Source organism: Mytilus edulis, chromosome 1 (genome assembly GCF_963676685.1).
Source record: "Mytilus edulis chromosome 1, xbMytEdul2.2, whole genome shotgun sequence".
Taxonomy (NCBI): Eukaryota; Metazoa; Mollusca; class Bivalvia; order Mytilida; family Mytilidae; genus Mytilus; species Mytilus edulis.
The window spans coordinates 104949408-104970031 of NC_092344.1; the positions used below are offsets into that span (position 1 = coordinate 104949408).

At 32.6% G+C, this 20624-nt stretch overlaps 1 protein-coding gene across 1 annotated transcript; it reads right to left on the minus strand.

Annotated features, from left to right (window-relative positions):
* Positions 1-626: 626 nt before the first annotated feature.
* On the minus strand, positions 627-7529 carry LOC139517074 (Krueppel-like factor 10). Its single transcript, XM_071307734.1, has 4 exons — positions 7078-7529; positions 5549-5759; positions 4571-5066; positions 627-4094 (listed from the first exon to the last, which is right to left on the minus strand). The coding sequence occupies exons 2-4, from the start codon at positions 5750-5752 to the stop codon at positions 3688-3690; spliced, it is 1107 nt and encodes a 368-aa protein (XP_071163835.1). The 5' UTR covers positions 5753-5759; positions 7078-7529; the 3' UTR covers positions 627-3687.
* Between the last annotated feature and the right edge of the window lie 13095 nt (positions 7530-20624).

Genomic DNA, 20624 nt, shown 5'->3' on the forward strand with positions numbered 1-20624 from the left:
CCAGGGCAAAGGGGGGTGCAGGGGGGGGTGCAAACATATGTCCCGATTCAAATGCATTGATCGGCCAAAATAAAGGGGGGGTGCGGACCCCCGGAACCCCCCCTCTGGATCCGCCACTGGAGATATATGTTAGTACAGATTTCAAACTCCTGCTTGATTTGGTCAATGAGGTTATATAACCTCCTTGATTTGATGAACTAACTGATTTTTCACCAGAAGCTTCGAAGGTGAGTGGAAAAAGACCATAATAGAATAATATTAACCAGTTTTGAGACTTTCTATCGTGCAGCACAAGTGGAAAAAGTGTAGCACTTTATGGTTGTTCTTCAGTGTTGTAAGAGTTGTGTTTTATCCTCCATTTCCTTTTTCCAGATGTTTAATTATTAGTACATTACCTTTTCACTTTGACACTGTAAGAGGTGGGGTGATCTTTCATGTTTATCGATACCTTGTTAACAGGATCCTATAATATTTCTTAATGTGTTTCCTAAGGAAATCATGAGGACTGATATTTTTCAATTTTTTTTGGTACAATGTGCAATGTATATACTATATATATAATTCTTGGGGAAAAGTGCTGGAGTGGTTTGGAAGAGGTCTTTATATTAAATATACAACAAAACTGGTAAAAATGTAATCAATTTAATTAAAGAAATAAATAAATAGTTTGAATTGCATCAAATTAATAAATAACATATATCTTTTACAAACACACAATAAAAATCAACATGAACACGAGACCAGATAACTTCAAAATGGGACCTAAATCTGAACATTGCATTGATATGATCATGGCTACAGCTAAAGTAAGAATATGTTATAATTATGATGGGTTCTTCAAGAAACACAAGAGTAGAATAATCAGATCAAAATAAAACTTAAAAGTAAACCAAACAAAAATTGAAACTAGGAAAAGATCTGTAGGAGACATTAAAAAAATTTGAACTCAAAAGATATTTCTTGCCTGTTTTCAACAAAATTTAAAACAGGAATCTTATAAACTGTCATATCACTTGAATAAATAACTTTCAACCTCAACTTTTCAGAACTTAACGCTTATCACTGAATTTTTAAAATTCATTAAAGCATGACAAAATGGTAGACCAAAATCAACTTAAAAAAGATACATTCAGATGGCAATAGAAAATTGGTTATTACTGGTATTCATAAGTATACACAATCAAGAAAGATTTACAGTACAACAAAAATATGTCTATTTGTTTCTGGCCTAAACAAAATATTACCTCTGATCGTTTTTTTTTAAAAATTACTATATCAATGTTTATAAGGATGCTTAGGGTGCTCAATCAAAAATGGTTGGACATACACAGTGCTTAACCAAAAATGTCCAATTAATGTTTAGGGTAGGCATACAAATTCAGTGTTTGTATGGAGGCAGGAAACCCAAGAAAACTATGTTTGTTGGCCTAAGCAATTTATTTTACATGCAAACTGCTGAATTTTGAAGGACTAGTAAGCGGCTTAGTCTACTAGAATATGTGCAATTAACATGCATAAATGCTAATCCAAATACATGTTGCAAGTACTTTTTTGTCAATGCTAAAATTAGAAACTTCATATTTGAAAAAAAGTCCAGCCATCAAAACATACATTTTACCTTCTGGAAAATTGCATAACATTCTGGTTGAAACTGGAATGCTCAAATGCTAAAACCAAAGCAACCCATATACCTAGTATTACTTGTAAAAATTTTATTCATCAAGATACCTTACAGAAAATATAAAAACTTGACAAAAAATTTGCTAAGAGAGACTAGAAATGAATGGATACTTAAAACATATTTTATAGTATTCCTTCACAAAATTCTTTACATTGACATTACATAAACTGAAAATTGAACTTCTGAATTAGTTCCTGAGTTTTAAGAAAACATGAGTACAACATACAAAAGATATATAATGATAACTTCTTGAAACAGTACAAAGTATTTCATAAGCAATTATCTTTTCTCAAACTCATCATGTATTGAAATGATTTTACAAGATCTTTTTAAAAGTTATCTTTTCTTTAAATTCAGAAACTGCAGCAAATTACATGTCTTAATATTAGGCCACTTTTGAATGGACTGACATTACATACTAAAAGGTGTATTTTTGCTGATAATTTTCTACTTAAACATGTTCAGGAATACCATTAATTACTTTGATTATCTGTCAAAGAGATGCAACAATAAATGCACACATTCATTGACAAAACACAATGTCTATTACAGTGTCCAGAGCACTTCCATATACATGTATTTTCGTTATTTCACTTATTTTGTTACTAGCCCTAGTATAGTTATACTGATAAAAAAAAAAAAAAGAAACATACTTTAAAGTTTACACTTCTGAAAAAGTAATATGAAGGAAAGGATATATAGATAGCACCATCAATTAATATGAAAATCAAAACAAAAATAATGAAAAACACACAAGTAAAAAATACATTGATAAAGAAGAGATATGTCGGTGGCCATTAAAATTTTACATAAAAAAATGTCTTAATGAAAGTGCTTGTAAGCACTGATCTTTACCTAAAAAATTAAATTATTAATCTTATCAATTTGAGATCAGTTCATAATGTTCATGAAACCAAATTTGCCATAACTTAAAAAAGCCATAATAGTTTACTTTGATTCAGTTTAACTTCATTGCCATTTGTGTTGAACTCAACATAAACTATTATGGCTTCAGCCTTGTATACTTCAGGGCATAAACATTTTGTAAATTTAAACTTAAGAAACTTCAGAAATGATCTGATTGTTGACTACAGTATTTATATTACACAACATTTATGATATAATTATACAATATACAACCATTTAACAACCTTACATACACACATATCTCACTCAACAACTAATTCCATTTTGTCTAGGTAAAAGTACAAAAAACTTTCATGCTTAGACTATTTAGTACATCAAAATGGTCAACAGATTTTTTTTTCTGATGAAACTTTTATTTAGTCTCTTGGTCCTTTAATAAATCTACGAGGATTCAATTCTAGTGTAAAAATTTCCAAAGTTGTGGGAACAGCAAAGAAAGCACGATTCATTTTATACATATGTATATTGGTTCTTTTCCAATTAATGCTTTCCTTACAGGAAGTTCATTTATGTTTAAACCTGATACAAGTAAATAAACTTTTTGATATAATGCCTCTTAAATGTGGCATTTCATTTTTCAAGATATATAACATTTACAATGTATATCAAATATAAATTGATTAAATTGTTTCAAGATCCAATACAAGATTTTCCCTTAGATTAAATCTAAACAATTACCATTTATGACATTTTAGTTTGATATTTTATCAGTCATTTGACAAAACTATTACCTGCCTCTGGCAATACATCATTACCTGAACAGGTACATGAACTTATTTCTGTCAGTTTTTAAATATCAAATAACTAGATGTTGTTTCTTATGCCAACAATTGAAACACCAAAGAATGCACATTAACATTTACACAAATTTCATGTTAAACATGTTAAACATGCCCGTATTCTCTGTCATGGGAATATACATTGTATGCCGTAATAACTTTTTAGTTTTGTTTAAAACAAATCAACTTTTCAAAGAAAGTTTGTTAACATAATCAAACATTCACATATTCACAAATTATTTATACAGAAAATATTGCTTGTTTTCACTGGGATAGTTATAAAGACATAAATGATCATTACTACACAGTCACTTCCATGGGTGTTACAATAATGTCACCACACCCACTTCCTACTGATGAGGAATCATACGAGTCCACTGATTGGTTATCATCTGACCTATCCTCATCATTTTGCCATGATCCTGAACTCTCCTCTGATACAGATGAATGCCATGTCCTGGTCGATGATCTAGATGAAGTCCATGACATAAGTGAAGCTGAACTATTGTCTGATGATAATGATCCTTTTTTACTTGCATGTCTGCGTAAATGTTTAGCCAAATGATCACTTCTCATAAATCGCCTTTCACAATGTTCACATGTGAATTTTTTCTCTCCTGTATGTGTTCGGCGATGTCGAGAACGTTCATCTGACCTTGCAAATCTTCTATTACAGGACTCCCAATCACACTCAAAAGGCTTCTCACCTAAAATTATAACATATAATTATAATGGTTTATATACATTTTAACTCAGTGTACTCAAACATTATTTAAAGGAAGTTTGATATTGAATGTGTGTATTATAGCCTCCTATCTTCTGCTGTCTTGGAGTCAGAATAACGTGTCCAAATAGGGCGACATGTCTTCCTGCAGACTGTTACCTTATAAACTAGCAAGTAATAAATCTGACTCAACATAAGCAGGGTTAAATTAGTTTCATTAACATGTTCTTGTCTTCAATATGCATTCAATTTGCTGCTGGATTTTAAAAGCCATTTATCACTATCATCAAAGTTAACACAATTTGTAAAGTTGGAATTGAAAAATGAACAAAATGATAATGAAGGTATCAATAGACTTACTGAGTTTTTACCTTTTTTTTATTCAATGGGTTTAAGTGCATGTACATTTTGTAATTTTTAGTGCATGCTGTTAAAGGTGCATATAATAAAGTGATTTACCTGTGTGTGTCCGAAGGTGGGCTTTGAGATGTGAACTCTTGAAGTATGTTTTTCCACATTTATCATATGTACATCCATAATTCCTCCTTCTACCAGTGTTAGAATTAATGATATCGTCCACAGTCATGTTTCCTGGAGGTGGAGCTGGTGCAATGGGACAAAGTTTATCTAACCAGGCTTTACATGTCATGGCTTGCTGCAGTGGCTGAACTGTATTGTTGTTAATGAGAATGACCTGAACAAGTGGCTGTGAAGAATTATTGATGACCGTTGATTTTTTGGGTAGATTAGTACTCAATGTATTAATGTTAAGTGGACTATTTCTCAAAATGTTGTTGTTCAGCACTGATTGAGAATTCAATGCATATCCATTGTTTGTCACCTCAGATATCTTGGAATTTCCAGCCTCACTTACAGCACTGTTCACTATTTTCGGAACAAGACTTGGACGATCAAATGGAAGTTCGTTGTCATTTATTTTACCTTCCTTCAAAAGCTGAAAGCAAAAAATAACATCATTTTAACAATCTACAGATTTCTGTGCTAAAAATCTATCAAAATGATTTTAGAAATCATAACACCTTGAAAGCATTTGTTTCATTGGTTTGGTATAAAAAATGATTCAGTTAAAAATCCCTCTTTTATTTTTTGAGTGAATTGTAGTGAATTAATTGATTGGAGGTGATTAATTACTATCAGATAAACCACCCATGAACACAATTCATCATAGATTTATTTCTCAGTGAAGAAAATAAACATTTTGGTTAGTAAATAAATGGCAATCAAAGAACAATTTTGAACAAACTTTTGGTATCTAAATAAAATTTGAGTGGTCATCTTGAAGGTATTATCTAAAATTTAAAGCTAACCATCATCAGATTATTTAGCCCATACATGCCATATGGTTAAACAGCAAATTTGATTCTTCATTAGAAAATTCAGAGCTTTTTTCTGTATAAATGTTATGTATGAACTTACCATGGCAAGTTTAGATTCTTTTTTGGGTGAAGGAGTTGGTTGTATGCATGTCTTCGTAGAACCTGTTTGACGTGCTTTGTACACTTCACAGTAATCTTTTGAGTTGAGAACATTGCCTATTGATAAAAGTGTCTCTATAGCTTCTCTCTCTACTGAATTACTGCATTCATCAATGCGCTGCTTCAAGGTACATTGAATACACATTTTTAGTCTGAAATATGTTAGAAAGAAATGCAAATAAAATGCCACAAAATCCTTTTTTTTCAAATATATATATATATACTATTAACTTTATTTCCTTCTTATCTAAGATTTTGCAAGCATTAAACAATTTTTGTACAATAATAATAAAACACTCATAGATTGAAGGTTTACCTTTACCTGTAGACAAAAATGGACAAATTAGCACCCCAAAATTACTCTTAGAGTTTAGACCCAAGTACAATACATCTGGGAAAGTTTCAGGGCATTGCAGAATTATCAAGATTTACAAAAATCAGATGGCACTTTGTTTAAAATTTACAAAAACTTAAATTGATTTAGCTTCACATGCTCTTTTTCATCTTTGCAGAAGCTACATGTACCTTACATTTTTTGTATGTACCAAAATAATGAAGGATGTTTCCCCATTAAATGTAATTATTGGGACACTTGTGTTGTGTATTTATTTTCCATCTTCTGCTAAATGGCAAAAAATGCAAAGTTTAATCCAGTAAAGTTTATAATCTTCTATAAAAGAAATGGCATATGAATTTCATTAATCAAATTTTGTTGAGTTTTAATATCTATTTATAATAAACACACATGTTTCTATTTATATACTAATAGTTTTCCCAAAGTTAGTCGATCACGTGACACCGTCTAATGCTTTCTCATCGATGGCATATAATCTCAGATATATTATTAAAACACTACTTTTTTGTATGATAAATCAATTTATCTCATTAAATCAAGTTATTATAGAACACTATCAGTAATATAAACGGTGTATGTCGTGTGTTTATAATTTAACATTGAAAATGGGTGAAACTGGTTCATGACCGAAATTTACACATTTAGGTCAATGACACACCCCCTAACCTGGATAAGCATGTTTCTTTCACAAAACTTAATTATTTCGCAAGAAAATAACAAAATATTCATTATGTTAAAAGATCAATATGTATGCAAATTATTTTCAGTTGTAAAGAGCCATAATATGATGATTGTGTCGAACTGCACTTTGATCGATCAGCTGTCAAAATCATGATCAGCAAGGGAAATAACTCCTGATAATAAACAATGAAGCTTTCATAACAAGAGCATTTCGTTCATTTATTTCGAATATATATATTAAAAAAAATTAAAAAAATTGACAGATAACGTGCGAATACATATAAAATAATCATGCACATTCATTATTTACACTGAAACAAAACCAGATCATGAAACACTGTGCCAACAGAGAAAAACAGCAGAACAGAAGTCCAATTTTTTTTTTTTTTTAAGAAAGATATTGAAATAAGTTAAAGCAAATGAACATCGCTTACCTTTCACATCGAATGTATCTTAGAATTATTTCCTGATGTAAGAATTAAGAGGAATACACAAGCCTTCCTTTCGTTGTGAATATACAATTATTTCCAAAACACATCATTTGGGTGAGGGCGGGGATTTCTAAGCCAATGACAAACTCTATTTTCTGAGTGTAGACCAATCAGATGAAAGTGATCATGCATTCCATGACTGTATTCAGATGATCTTGCACGTGGATTTTTAGTGTTTATTCTGTTAAGATGATGTGTATTGCAGCACGTCTTAAGGTGGTTTTAGTATGATTGGAAATCAAACGGAGTTAAGAAATACATAATGTTACCTTCCATGTACATCGAGACTGTTGGAAAATTATCTGAACGTGATATAAGGAGCGTATAAATGTTTATAAATACAGAATAGTATATTCATCCCTAACTTGAATCTACATGGGCATATCTCGAGGGGCATAGGACATAGTTGACACTATAATGAGTTTATTTTTAGACTATATATATACAACTTTGTTGACAAATTTAAATTTACGCCAATATTTGTTGTAGATTTTAGAGTTTAAACGACATTATATGATTTTGAGTGTAATCATATGGATATGTGATCATATGTTATCATAAAAATTTAATTTTGTCTGATAGTTCGAGACATTCACTGTTTGAAGAAACCAAGGATTTGTATACTAAAAATACAAACCCTGGTATAGACTCGGTATTTACTTACTTTAAAAAAAAATCATTTGGGTCATTTCCCATACGAATACACGAATACTTTATTTCTCATAAAACTACAATTACATAGTTATAGAGGAGGAACTGGACAGGGGGTCAGTTTCTCCCTGCTCCCTCCCCTCTTCTCCTTTCTCCCGTCCCTCTTCTCCCTTCTCCCCCGTTTCTCTCTCCATTACCTTTTCCGACATACATTTCATTAAAATCCACTAAAGGGGCACTAGCTACGAGATAATCGAAAGTATGATTTTTTTGTTTGTTCAATCATTAATAAAAGTGAAAAAGTGAAATAATAATTTGCTTTTATCAGCTAAAATGGTTCAATTTTGTCAAATTAAGCTCATAAACATTGATAACTTGCAAGTGAATAATTCGACCTGATTAAGGGAGCTACCATTTGATTTTTATGGGGAGGCTAGGATGAAATTTGAAAAAATAGGCAGGACAGGAGTTTTGAGTAAAAAAAAAGGCAGGATGAGACACTTGCAAAAAAAAAAGTCAGGACGACAATTTAGGTAAAAAAAAGTCAGGATAAACTAAAAAAAAAAAAAAAGGCAGGACCGAACAGAGTGAAAAATAAAGAGGCAGGACAGAGATTACAGCTAAAAAAAATGCAGGACAAAATTTTTCATCCTAGCCCCTCCCCATAAAAATCAAATGGTAGCTCCCTAAATCCGTATACATGTGAACTCCAATTTAACCCCGTAGAAGGAGATAGAATAACGCATGCATTGTCCGGGTACGCGTATTTAACGGAAAAGAATGTCCACATTGAAATTAGTGAAACAAAGGTAAATAGTTTGATTAACTGATTCGATCCACACACAGTCATTCTCATAAAGGTAAAAACGAGGATAAACATAAATTTTTAATCTATAATACAAAATTTAACAGACCTATAAAAATCTCATGCACGAGTTGCTTAATCTATTTATATCCATGTTTATGTTTACATCGCTTATATGGTCATATAAGGTCAACTCAATAGTTCACACGAAACGAAGCTACATCTTATTGAGACCATGCCCTGTAAATTGTTTATTTTATACTTTAAATTTGATAGTTTGGAAAAATGGTTTACAATATGAGAATTTGAGTCAAATCGGTGACCATGTCAGAATTTGACAGCTAGTGTCCTTTTAAACATTCAGGAGCAGTTGCGCTTAGCGGAAGATTAGTAATGCCAAACATTAAAGTAACGAGTATCTCCCCTGTAACATTTAGAGCTTTCTCGTGCAAATATTTCTTCAATATCCATCCAGTTCAGTGGCGGATCCAAGGGGGGGGGGGGGGGTCGGGGGGTTGAACCCCCCTTTTTTTGGCCGATCAATGCATTTGAATGGGAGCATATAGTTGGAACCCCCCCTTTACTCTGGGTTGGGAACGCCTCCTTTTTAAAATGGCTGGATCCGCCACTGAAGTTGTTCAGGGGGAGATGTGCTTAACAGATAAACATCGGATAGACAGATAGGGTGCAATATGCCTGCAACGTGACCAGACGCATACAAATTCCCATCTAGAAGGGACTTTCCAAAGCAACCTCCCATATTTTTGATTTTTGACAAATTTTAATCGGGAATAGTCCTGTCAAAGACGGCAGTAAAACTCGTGAATGTGACCCCAGCAAAACTCTGATGCACGCCGTTTCCCGATGATTTTTATGGCCCTGCAACGAAGTTGTCGGTGCTATATAGTTTTACCCTTGTCAGAAATTCCGTAATTCCGTCATTCTGCAACAAACCATTATACAGAGTTTTTTTTCTAAACGCCTTCAGCTATTGAGCTGATTTTTGATATGTTAGTTTTATACCAAGATGTGTTACAGCTTAAGCAGTTAAGTTTCGTTCTGCTCCGCTAATTTTTGTCGAAATTACGGGCTATGAACTTTGATAAATTGTTGAAAATCACAGTTATACGGACTTTTTTTATAATGCCTTCAGATATTGAGTTGATTTTTGATATGTGAGTTGACCTTGATGAGTTACATACCAAGTTTAAGTTTTGTTCCGCTCCGCTAATTTTTGCCGAAATTACGGGACTTTGGACTTTGATAAATTGTTGAAAATCACAGTTATACGGACTTTTTTCTAAATGCCTTCAGATATTGGGCTGATTTTTAGTATTTGAGTTAACCATGATGAGTTACAGATCAAATTTAAGTTTTGTTCCGCTCCACTAATTTTTGCCGAAATTATGGGCTTTGGACTTTGATAAATTGTTGAAAATCACAGTTATACAGACTTTTTTCCATACGCCTCCCGATTTTGAGCTGATTTTTGATATGTGAGCGTACCATCATGTTTGTGTCCACATGTGATATTCAAATTGCAGATTTTTCAACTTTTTGGGATGGAGCCATTCGTGTCTATTTTTATTTAAAATTTTAAAGTATAAATTTAAACTATAGAAACGCAGGATAACGTGTGAAATTACGGGGAATTTTTGTAACACTATAAGTGCAAGTTCGCAAGCAACCAATTCGTTTAAAATGGTTGCCGAAAAACGCTGCTTGCAAAAATAAAAATTAATTTCTTTTGGAAAATAATACGGGATATAATTTATCGAATATACGTAGTACAATCAGTCGTTGAAAATCAGGCAGAAAATGATTTTTGAAATGGAATAAACAAAGAAGAATAAAATTGTCCTTGAATTTGGTTATTTTGGTGAACAACTTTCCCTTTATGTTCCAAGTGTAACAAGTTTTGGAATATTATTGGACTGTACAGAAAATATTGTTCCGGAAGCTTGTAAAATAGATTGCCAATACTGTAGTCGTAAAAGCGCAGTTTACACAGGACAGCAACATCGGTATGAGGAAAAAGTTAACAAAGGCCTGTCATTTTGGGATGTCAACACTTAACATGGAACAGGACAGGAATTGGTGTGTTTTATTGTTGAGTTGGACATGATGCACAGTTGAGATTTCCCAACTATATTCCACTATGAGCTGCTATTCAAAAATAAATGTGGTCACCATGCTTTGTAAAATAGAACACAATCATAAAAGCTTATTATATATTTTGGTCCCTCGACAAAATGCTACTTTTTCTTTAAGGCAACTTTAAAAAAAATACATATATACCAAAAGTGCGCATATTCAGTCAATACTTTTTTTAGCTCACCTGGCCGAAAGGTGGTTATTATCTTGAATATTATTATAGATAGAGATAAACTGTAAACAGCAATAATGTTCAGCAAAATAAGATTCACAAATAAGTCAACATGACCGAAATGGTCAATTGACCCCTTTAGGAGTTATTGCCCTTTATAGTCAATTTTTAACCCTTTTTCGTAAATCTTAGTCATCTTTTAGAAAAATCTTCTCCTCTGAAACTACTGGGCCAAATTTAACCAAACTTGGCCACCATCATCATTGGGGTATCTAGCTTAAAAAGTGTCCGGTGACCCGGTCAACCAACCAAGATGGCTGCCATGGCTAAAAATAGAACATGGGGTAAAATGCAGTTTTTGGCTTATAACTCAAAAACCAAAGCATTTAGAGCAAATCTGACGAGGCGTAAAATTGTTCAACAAGTCAAAATCTATCTGCCCTGATATTTTCAGATGAATCGGACAACCTGTTGTTGGGTTGCTGCCCCTGAATTGGTAATTTTAAGGAAATTTTACTGTTTTTGGTTATTATCTTGAATATTATTATAGATAGAGATAAACTGTAAACAGCAATAATGTACAGCAAAGTAAAATTTACAAATAAGTCAACATGACCGAAATGGTCAGTTGACCCCTTTAGGAGTTATTGCCCTTTATAGTCAATTTTTAACCATTTTTCGTAAATCTTAGTAATCTTTTACAAAAATCTTCTTCTCTGAAACTACTGGGCCAAATTAATCCAGACTTGGCAACAATCATCATTGGGGTATCTAGTTTAAAAAAGTGACCCGGCCAACTAACCAAGATGGCCGCCACGCCTAAAAATAGAACATAGGGGTAAAATGCAGTTTTTGGCTTATTACTCAAAAACCAAAGCATTTAAAGCAAATCTGACGTGGGGTAAAATTGTTCATCAGGTCGAAATGTATCTGCCCTGAAATTTTCAGATGAATCGGACAACCTGTTGTTGGGTTGCTGCCCCTGAATTGGTAATTTTAAGGAAATTTTACTGTTTTTGGTTATTATCTTGAATATTATTATAGATAGAGATAAACTGTAAACAGCAATAATGTTCAGCAAAATAAGATTCACAAATAAGTCAACATGACCGAAATGGTCAATTGACCCCTTCAGGAGTTATTGCCCTTTATAGTCAATTTTTAACCCTTTTTCGTAAATCTTAGTCATCTTTTAGAAAAATCTTCTCCTCTGAAACTACTGGGCCAAATTTAACCAAACTTGGCCACCATCATCATTGGGGTATCTAGCTTAAAAAGTGTCCGGTGACCCGGTCAACCAACCAAGATGGCTGCCATGGCTAAAAATAGAACATGGGGTAAAATGCAGTTTTTGGCTTATAACTCAAAAACCAAAGCATTTAGAGCAAATCTGAGGAGGGGTAAAATTGTTCAACAAGTCAAAATCTATCTGCCCTGATATTTTCAGATGAATCGGACAACCTGTTGTTGGGTTGCTGCCCCTGAATTGGTAATTTTAAGGAAATTTTACTGTTTTTGGTTATTATCTTGAATATTATTATAGATAGAGATAAACTGTAAACAGCAATAATGTACATGTACAGCAAAGTAAAATTTACAAATAAGTCAACATGACCGAAATGGTCAGTTGACCCCTTTAGGAGTTATTGCCCTTTATAGTCAATTTTTAACCATTTTCCGTAAATCTTAGTAATCTTTTACAAAAATCTTCTTCTCTGAAACTACTGGTCCAAATTAATCCAGACTTGGCAACAATCATCATTGGGGTATCTAGTTTAAAAAAGTGACCCGGCCAACTAACCAAGATGGCCGCCACGCCTAAAAATAGAACATAGGGGTAAAATGCAGTTTTTGGCTTATAACTCAAAAACCAAAGCATTTCAAGCAAATCTGACGTGGGGTAAAATTGTTCATCAGGTCAAAATGTAATTGCCCTGAAATTTTCAGATGAATCGGACAACCTGTTGTTGGGTTGCTGCCCCTGAATTGGTAATTTTAAGAAAATTTTACTGTTTTTGGTTATTATCTTGAATATTATTATAGATAGAGATAAACTGTAAACAGCAATAATGTTCAGTAAAGTAAGATTTACAAATAAGTCAAATGACCGAAATGGTCAGTTGACCCCTTTAGGAGTTATTGCCCTTTATAGTCAATTTTAAACCATTTTTCGTAAATCTTAGTAATCTTTTACAAAAATCTTCTCCTCTGAAACTACTGGGCCAAATTAATCCAGACTTGGCCACCATCATCATTGTGGTATCTAGTTTAAAAAAGTGACCCGGCCAACTAACCATGATGGCCGCCACGCCTAAAAATAGAACATAAGGATAAAATGCAGTTTTTGGCTTATAACTCAAAAACCAAAGCATATAGAGCAAATCTAACATGGGTAAAAAAAAATTATCGGGTAAGTTCTTTCTGCCCTGAAATTTTCAAATGAATCAGACAACCTGTTGTTGGGTTGCTGCCCCTGAATTGGTAATTTAAGGAAATTTTGCTGTTTTTGGTTATTATCTTGAATATTATTATAGATAGAGATAAACTGTAAACAGCAATAATGTACAGCAAAGTAAGACCTAGAGAAGTCAACATGATCAAAATGGTCAATTGACCCCTAAGGAGTTATTGCCCTTTATATAGTCATTTTTTTTTAAAATTTTCACAAGATTTGTAAAATGTTACTAACATTTTCCACTGTTACTACTGGGTCAAGTTCATTATAGATAGAGATAATTGTAAGCAGAAAGAATGTTCAGTAAAGTAAAATCTACAAACACATCACCATCGCCAAACCACAATTTTGTCTTGAATCCATCTGTGTCCTTTGTTTAGTATTCACATAGACCAAGGTGAGTGACACAGGCTCTTTAGAGCCTCTAGTTTTAAATGACAGGTTGTTTAATTTGGTATTTTGAAAATATATAAAGGCACGCAGAGCAAATAGTCCGACTTCCTCCTTCTACAGTGTACAATTTCAAGGTGGAACTTTTACAATCTAATTAAAAACCGATCTCTCATCGCTCCTGTTTCTGATATGTCGCTCCCACGCGACATTTCAGAAACAGGAGCGATGAGAGATCGGTTTTTAATTAGATTGGAACTTTTATAACATGTATAATGTACTGAGTGTTTTAATTATAGAGGATGCATGTATGTTCTCAGATTTTTTTATTGTATCATTTTTCACGAACGACAGAAGGTTGAACTAACATTTAATACAGTTTGCAAGGTTTGTCTGCAACTATATATATATGCACACTACCCAAACCTTTACATCGTACAGATATTATACTATATTAAAAACATGTATTATTTATCTTTCACTTTTACAACTGACGGAATGTTTTTTTTTATCAGTAACCTTTTTCGATGGCTGCATTAGAAATGCGTCTTATAGACACAACAATTTCAAATTGTATTGTATCGTCCTGAACCAACCTGAAATATTTTCCACCGGACATTTGCAACCTCAAATCAATCAATTGGAATTGTACTTGAAATTTTTTTTTTAAAGTACGATAGCATAAAGTTTAAGTTGATTCTGCAACAAATGCAAAGCATTCTTGTTTAAACTGGTCTTTGAGTTTTTGCTCAATACATCGGACACCCATTTATCAGCAAACTGTGCATTCAATATATTGGACATACCACAATTATCAAAAATCTTTTTAATATATGATATCCACTTAGTGTCTATTCCGTAATCATTATAATATAAAAATACAAGTTTATATAAAACAGCACAGATTTTACTTTCTTTTCCATTAAGAAGTCTGCTCCAGATATTAGTCATTCGCAGTTTTACAGACACAGTAATAGGGTATCTGCCAAGTTCTGCATACACTATGAAATTTGGAGTAGACTATTTTAAATGTAAAATCATTTTACAAAATTGTAAATGTACACGTTCAAGTATATCTATATTTTCAAAACCCCATATTTCTGATCCATATATCAATATTGGTAAAACCATTTGTCAAATAAATCAAGTTGACATTCTATTGACAAATTGTTTTGTCTACCTTTTTTTTTTTAAACAGTATGCATATCTTTTGTAGCTTGTCCTTTTAATTATTTTTTATTTGATAAAAAGGATCCACTTCTAGAAAATAAAATACCTAAAGATTTGTATTCTTTTACAATTTCAATGTCGTTACAATTAACTGCGAACTTGAGATTTGCTGGCATTCTGCCACTCGAAAAGATGAAAACTTTTGTTTTATTTGTATTTATTTTCATTTTCCATTCTTCACAATATTCGTAAAAGGTATTTAAGATGTATTGTAGATCAGTGCTATGTTCTGCTAATAAAACAGTATCATCTGCATATAAAAGTTAAAATAATTTCAAAAGTACTATCAGCTTATTTTCGATTTCTTGTGAAATAGATTTTAAGCCTGTTCTATTTTTCTTTTCAAAACAAGTTTGAAGATCATTTAAAAATATAGAAAACAAAGCAGGTGAAAGGTTTTCCCCTTGCCGCACCCCAATTTCACAAGGGAAGAAATCAGATTTTTTACCCTGATGTATAATACGAGATTTGGCATAATCATACATGTGCATACTCTAAATAACACGAAAAAATTTCCCATTTACTTCATTCTGCAATAATTTGAACAGAAGTAAATTTCGCTGTAGAGAGTCAAACGCTTTTTCAAAGTCGATAAAAGCACAATGTAACTTTTTCTTTCCCAATTTCAATAATTCAAATAAAATATGTATAGTAAAAAAAATGTTCAGTCGTAGAATAATCCCTTCTGAAACCTGTTTGGTTTTCATTTAGTATACATAATTCATCAAGATAATTACATAATATTGTGTTCAATATTGAGGTAAAAAGTTTACCCAGAGTAGACAATAACGTTATAGGCCTATAGTGTTGTGGATCATTTTCCGAGCCTTTGTAAAACAATGGAATTACATTTCCTATTAACCATGCCTCAGGCAACAATCCTGTGTCAAAAATAAGATTAAATTAAAAACCAATTCTTCAGAGGGTGTCTTCCTCCTATTCCCACTTTTTAAAAATACTATTCTCTTCTGGGCCCCTTCTTGGCGATATCTTTTTGCGCCAAAAATTAAATCATTTGCGCCACAACTTAATTGCGCCAATACTTCTTTTGCGCCACCTTATTTTCAAAACTATAGGTATCATTTGCGCCAATAAAATATTCATCTAATTGCGCCAATTTTATTTATTTTTATTCATATATAACCACGGTGGGTATGGTTGTCCTGCGAGAGTACCTTCTTAATTCCTTTATGAGTCTTATGTAAACATAATTATGACAATAACTGTTGTGAGAACAAGATTCACTGCACACTTTTAAAGTTCTGCTTCATCAAACATTAAAATGTGAACTTAAGTTTTGAGACTTTTTTAATCTACACGATTGGGATTTTTGTATATGAGAACATGGTTTATCTAATAGTTGAAAATGCGGCTTTGAACTAGCTTTCAGTACCTGCAAGCATTCGTTATTCAATAATGTGTGTCTTTGTGTTATTATTTTATGTAATAAATTGTTGTGTTGGTACACTACTGTAACAATGAAGGAGGAAATGAGGAGGGTTGGTTGGGTGGAAGTGGGGAGGGGTATGCGGAGCGCTAACAAACATGTCTATGCGGCATTGGCTTTGATCATTGTTGAAGCATCAATGTAAGGGGCATTTAAAATATCTTAATAAAACTATTCTTATTTTAGATACTATATATTGTTATCTGATATTGGACGAAAGATGTTGCCCTTTTATGTAATTATTTAATACAAGTTACGATCATTTCAAAACACATATTAAACAGCCAAATGGATGCACAAGATCTAAAATAGGAGTCATAGATCCTATTGACAACAATTATCTGCCCAATTTTATTGATTTTGTAACATTTGTTTCAAATATGACCAACTTCTTATCCAAAATCACCAGCACCGTATCAGGACCCACCAGCACAATGACAGGACCCACCAGCACAGTATCAGGACATGAATAAATTGAGAAAATGCTAAATGTTAATAAATTGCAATGTTTTTTCACAAAATAGTTTTGTCGCGTGGATTGCGGTATAGAAAGCGGACTCTATGAGCATTTTTGTTTTATTTTTTCAGTTCGAGATTTTCTGAAAATGAGCATTTCTGTGTTACGCTTACTGAAAAAGTTTAGAGGGTCAACTTTTTAATGGTTTACATATGAACCCATAAGAAACAAAATTGAAAAATCTCAACCGTTTTCTTCCATTTTTTATGAGTGAAAACGTCAAAAATCATTATTTTCGTCTTTGTTTACATTTTTTCATTGATCACCAGCACCCGTCAGGACCAAATCACCAGCACAGTACGTTCTCTCGCAGGACAACCATACCCACCGTGATAACACTACATGATTGACTAGGTACCATCAGCAAAAACTTCTTCTGACATTGTAAACAGAAATTTTAAATTAGCCTCGCATCCTAATAAAATTATCCCGCTTTCTTCATAGTTACACAATACAAAGTCATCATCTTTATTTGTAACAACACCTATACCATCGAATATTCTGTGAAATTCTGCTTGATTTTTAGGTTAAGCCGGACGCAGTTTTCTTCTCTCTATATACATTAACTGATGCACGTATTTTAAATCTTTCTTTTCTAAATTTTCTTCTTCAATTTTGAAGAACTCTGAATTTATCATTTTTGAAGGTCGCTCTGACAACATATTGGTTGCTTTTCTTTTGCATGCAGTCCTCAAAATTTGACGTTCTAATTTCTGGACACTGATAATGAAAAATTTATATTTCTTTTTACAAATGAAAATATGGTATTTTATAGTGCCAAAATCTGCTATGAAATTTTAATAAAGCGAAAATATATGTTATACTCATGATAATTGACTTGTATTTGTATTATAATTTTAAGAAAAATTGTTTTATAGTCTCTCAAAACTCTTTATAGAGTGGCTCTTGTTGTTAACTTGTGTTTTAAAAAAGCTGTATATTTTATATGTAACAAGTGGTGAGACTTATATATTTGTCTTGTCTTGTACGTCTTGTCTTGTCTTGTCTTTTCTTGATATAGGTAAACCATGCACAGGTATGATATAGGTAAAAAATAATAACAGGTAAATGTGACGCAATTTCATTTCATTTATTGGCGCAATTAATACCATCAAAATAAAAGAGAGTGGCGCAATTAATACCTTTTCAAAACTGCAATTGGCGCAAATTGATGCTGCCCTAATCCCCTCTCTTCTATTCCCACTTGCAAATAACAATAGATGTTTTGATAAATAATTTGTTTTTATAACAATCAAGGTTAATTAGAATTTCACCTAAGATTTACCTGTATTTTTTTCAAAGCATAACATATTTGGTACACTGTTCAGGTATAATACCTTGTTTATTTGTAATATGTTTCTTTTTTCATCAAAGAAATCTTAAAAATAAAGAAAAATTATGATAAATAGATTGGAGTTAGATTAAAAAAAATTTGAATATGTAGCCTTAAGAAATTGTCTTCTGTACCAAGTCTACGCCGTTACACAAGGACGGTGGTTCTCCTACAATAGGAGGGAGCTACAAAAGAAGAAGAAGAAGACTAATAAATCAAGATATAACCAAGTATAATTTTAAGATGTGAAATAAGAGTATACTCTAAAAATATAATTACTTGGACCATTAATCAAAGATATAAAATAATGGGTGAACATGTTAACTTTACTTCAAAGCATTAAAAATAGATATAAAATGTGGTCCTTATCCAGTCAAGTCATTATTCAGTTACAATGGCTAATGCACAACTACAAGTAAAGTTTGTTACAAACAGACTCATGCAGGAACCAAAACCTTGTACACAGTTGGTTTAAGTTTGAGGCAAAGAACAAAAGGGGCATAAGAACTTACTGGAAGTGTTCAACTTCAAACTGTCCTGACACCATCAATACTTTGAACAACATACCAACCAAAATCTCAGCAAATTACAACCATGGGTCTGACCCCATACAGCTGAAATTAAAGTAGACAATGTCCTCCAGAGAATGAAAGTTCGCTGCACAAATGAGCTGACACCAATTCCAATCATCTACGATGAAGAACTAGTCACCTTTGGAACCACTACTTAACACAAGGACTAAGGACAACAAATCATCTAGACGGAAGGCGCACAGCAAGCTGAAGAAACAAGTCACCTGTGCACATCCAAACATCTTTCCACTAATTAAACTTCTGAAACATGGGGAAGCCTTCAATGCCCTGACCAGTATGCAGCCGTTGGGAAGAGAGTGGCCCCCAAAAAGAAGCATGTAGAAATCAACAACAGATTAGACCAACTTAAGGTTAGACACCGCAACCAAGAAGTCACAACAGTAGAAATTGGTGATGCAGCCTCCCACCTTCTTCGCGTGGAATAGATTGATAAACTTTAATAGACTGTCTAATGTTTGTGCTACAATGTGTGACTGGAAATAGTGCTGTAATATAACTTGTGTTATTTTATGCTTGCTTGAAACTACAGTTGAACTTGTGTTATAAAAGTAATAAATAATTTACTTATATTTGTTTTCATTTCTTTCATATTTATTTTATTTAAACAAAACCAGAATTCATACAGAAAAATAACTTATTACCTGTTCTAATAAAAAACACACTGGTCAATTAACACTTGATTAAAAAAATTTTGTACAGTTTAATCCTTTGTTTGCACAAGTTTTCCTCCTATTCCCACATGAAATTTTACCTTTTCTTACCAGATTTATAAAAAGTGGGAATAGAGGGAATGAACCCTTCAGAGAACAATTGAAGGTCTTTCCACCTCGATAATAAGAACGAAATTCAAAAAACGATGTTAGAAAATGTCACTCCTTGTTGATGTAATTTGGTTCTTCAAATTGATATAAAAATTAATAGGTATTTGCAGAAGACTTAATTGTTTTATTATGAACAGAAAATAATTTTTAGCAAAGGTCAAAAACTAGAACGTCAAATTGACCTTTGACCTCGACCTCCATTTCAAGGTCATAGGTCAGTGATTTCAAATCAAAAGACCCCAGGTCAATCATTTGTATGGTTGTGGAGAAATACTGATTTCAAATACATAAGGGGAGAAAACTCCTATAAGGGTTAACCAAAACACTTCGACTGAAATAGGTTGAAGTTGCGCCTTTTTGTAAACAGTAATTTGGCAAACAAATCATATCATTAACTGTAACAGTTTCCTTTGAATAACGATAACAAGCAAAATTTAAAATTTAGAACATGACCTTGACCTTTGACCTTGACCTCAATTTCCTTCAAATGGACCAAGGACTTCATATCAAAAGACTGTAGGCCTCTACGACTTATAACGTATGAATTTATCCAACAAATTGCCTATCTTAAATTTTCAAAGGGAAATAACTCCCATAAGATGTCTTCCGATCACTCAAGTCTCAAATAAACCTAATCATTCTCAACAGTAGACGAACAATTTGGTGAAAACAGTTTGCTAAAATCTTTTACGGTTTTAGAGATATAGCGATAACAAGAAAAAGGGGACGCGGGGAGATAACTCTTATAAGAATAAGTGTTCGGTAACACAGGATGAGTTTTGAAACCCCTATTACTGTACACCATCATTGGCCAAAAAATCCATTCGATATGCTGTAAGACAAAAAACATCTCAGACGGCAGAAGAAAAAAAATAATTAAAAATCAATTCTTCAGAGAACAATTGATGGTCTTTCCACCTCG

Bases quoted from the DNA above. Each gene is read 5' to 3' on its own strand.
- LOC139517074 (XM_071307734.1), bottom strand. From the start codon at position 5,752: ATGTGTATTCAATGTACCTTGAAGCAGCGCATTGATGAATGCAGTAAT. The intron at 5,067-5,548 runs GTAAGTTCATAC...TTTTGCTTTCAG, and splicing joins AAGAATCTAAACTTGCCATG to CTTTTGAAGGAAGGTAAAAT. The intron at 4,095-4,570 runs GTAAATCACTTT...TTATAATTTTAG, and splicing joins CCACCTTCGGACACACACAG to GTGAGAAGCCTTTTGAGTGT.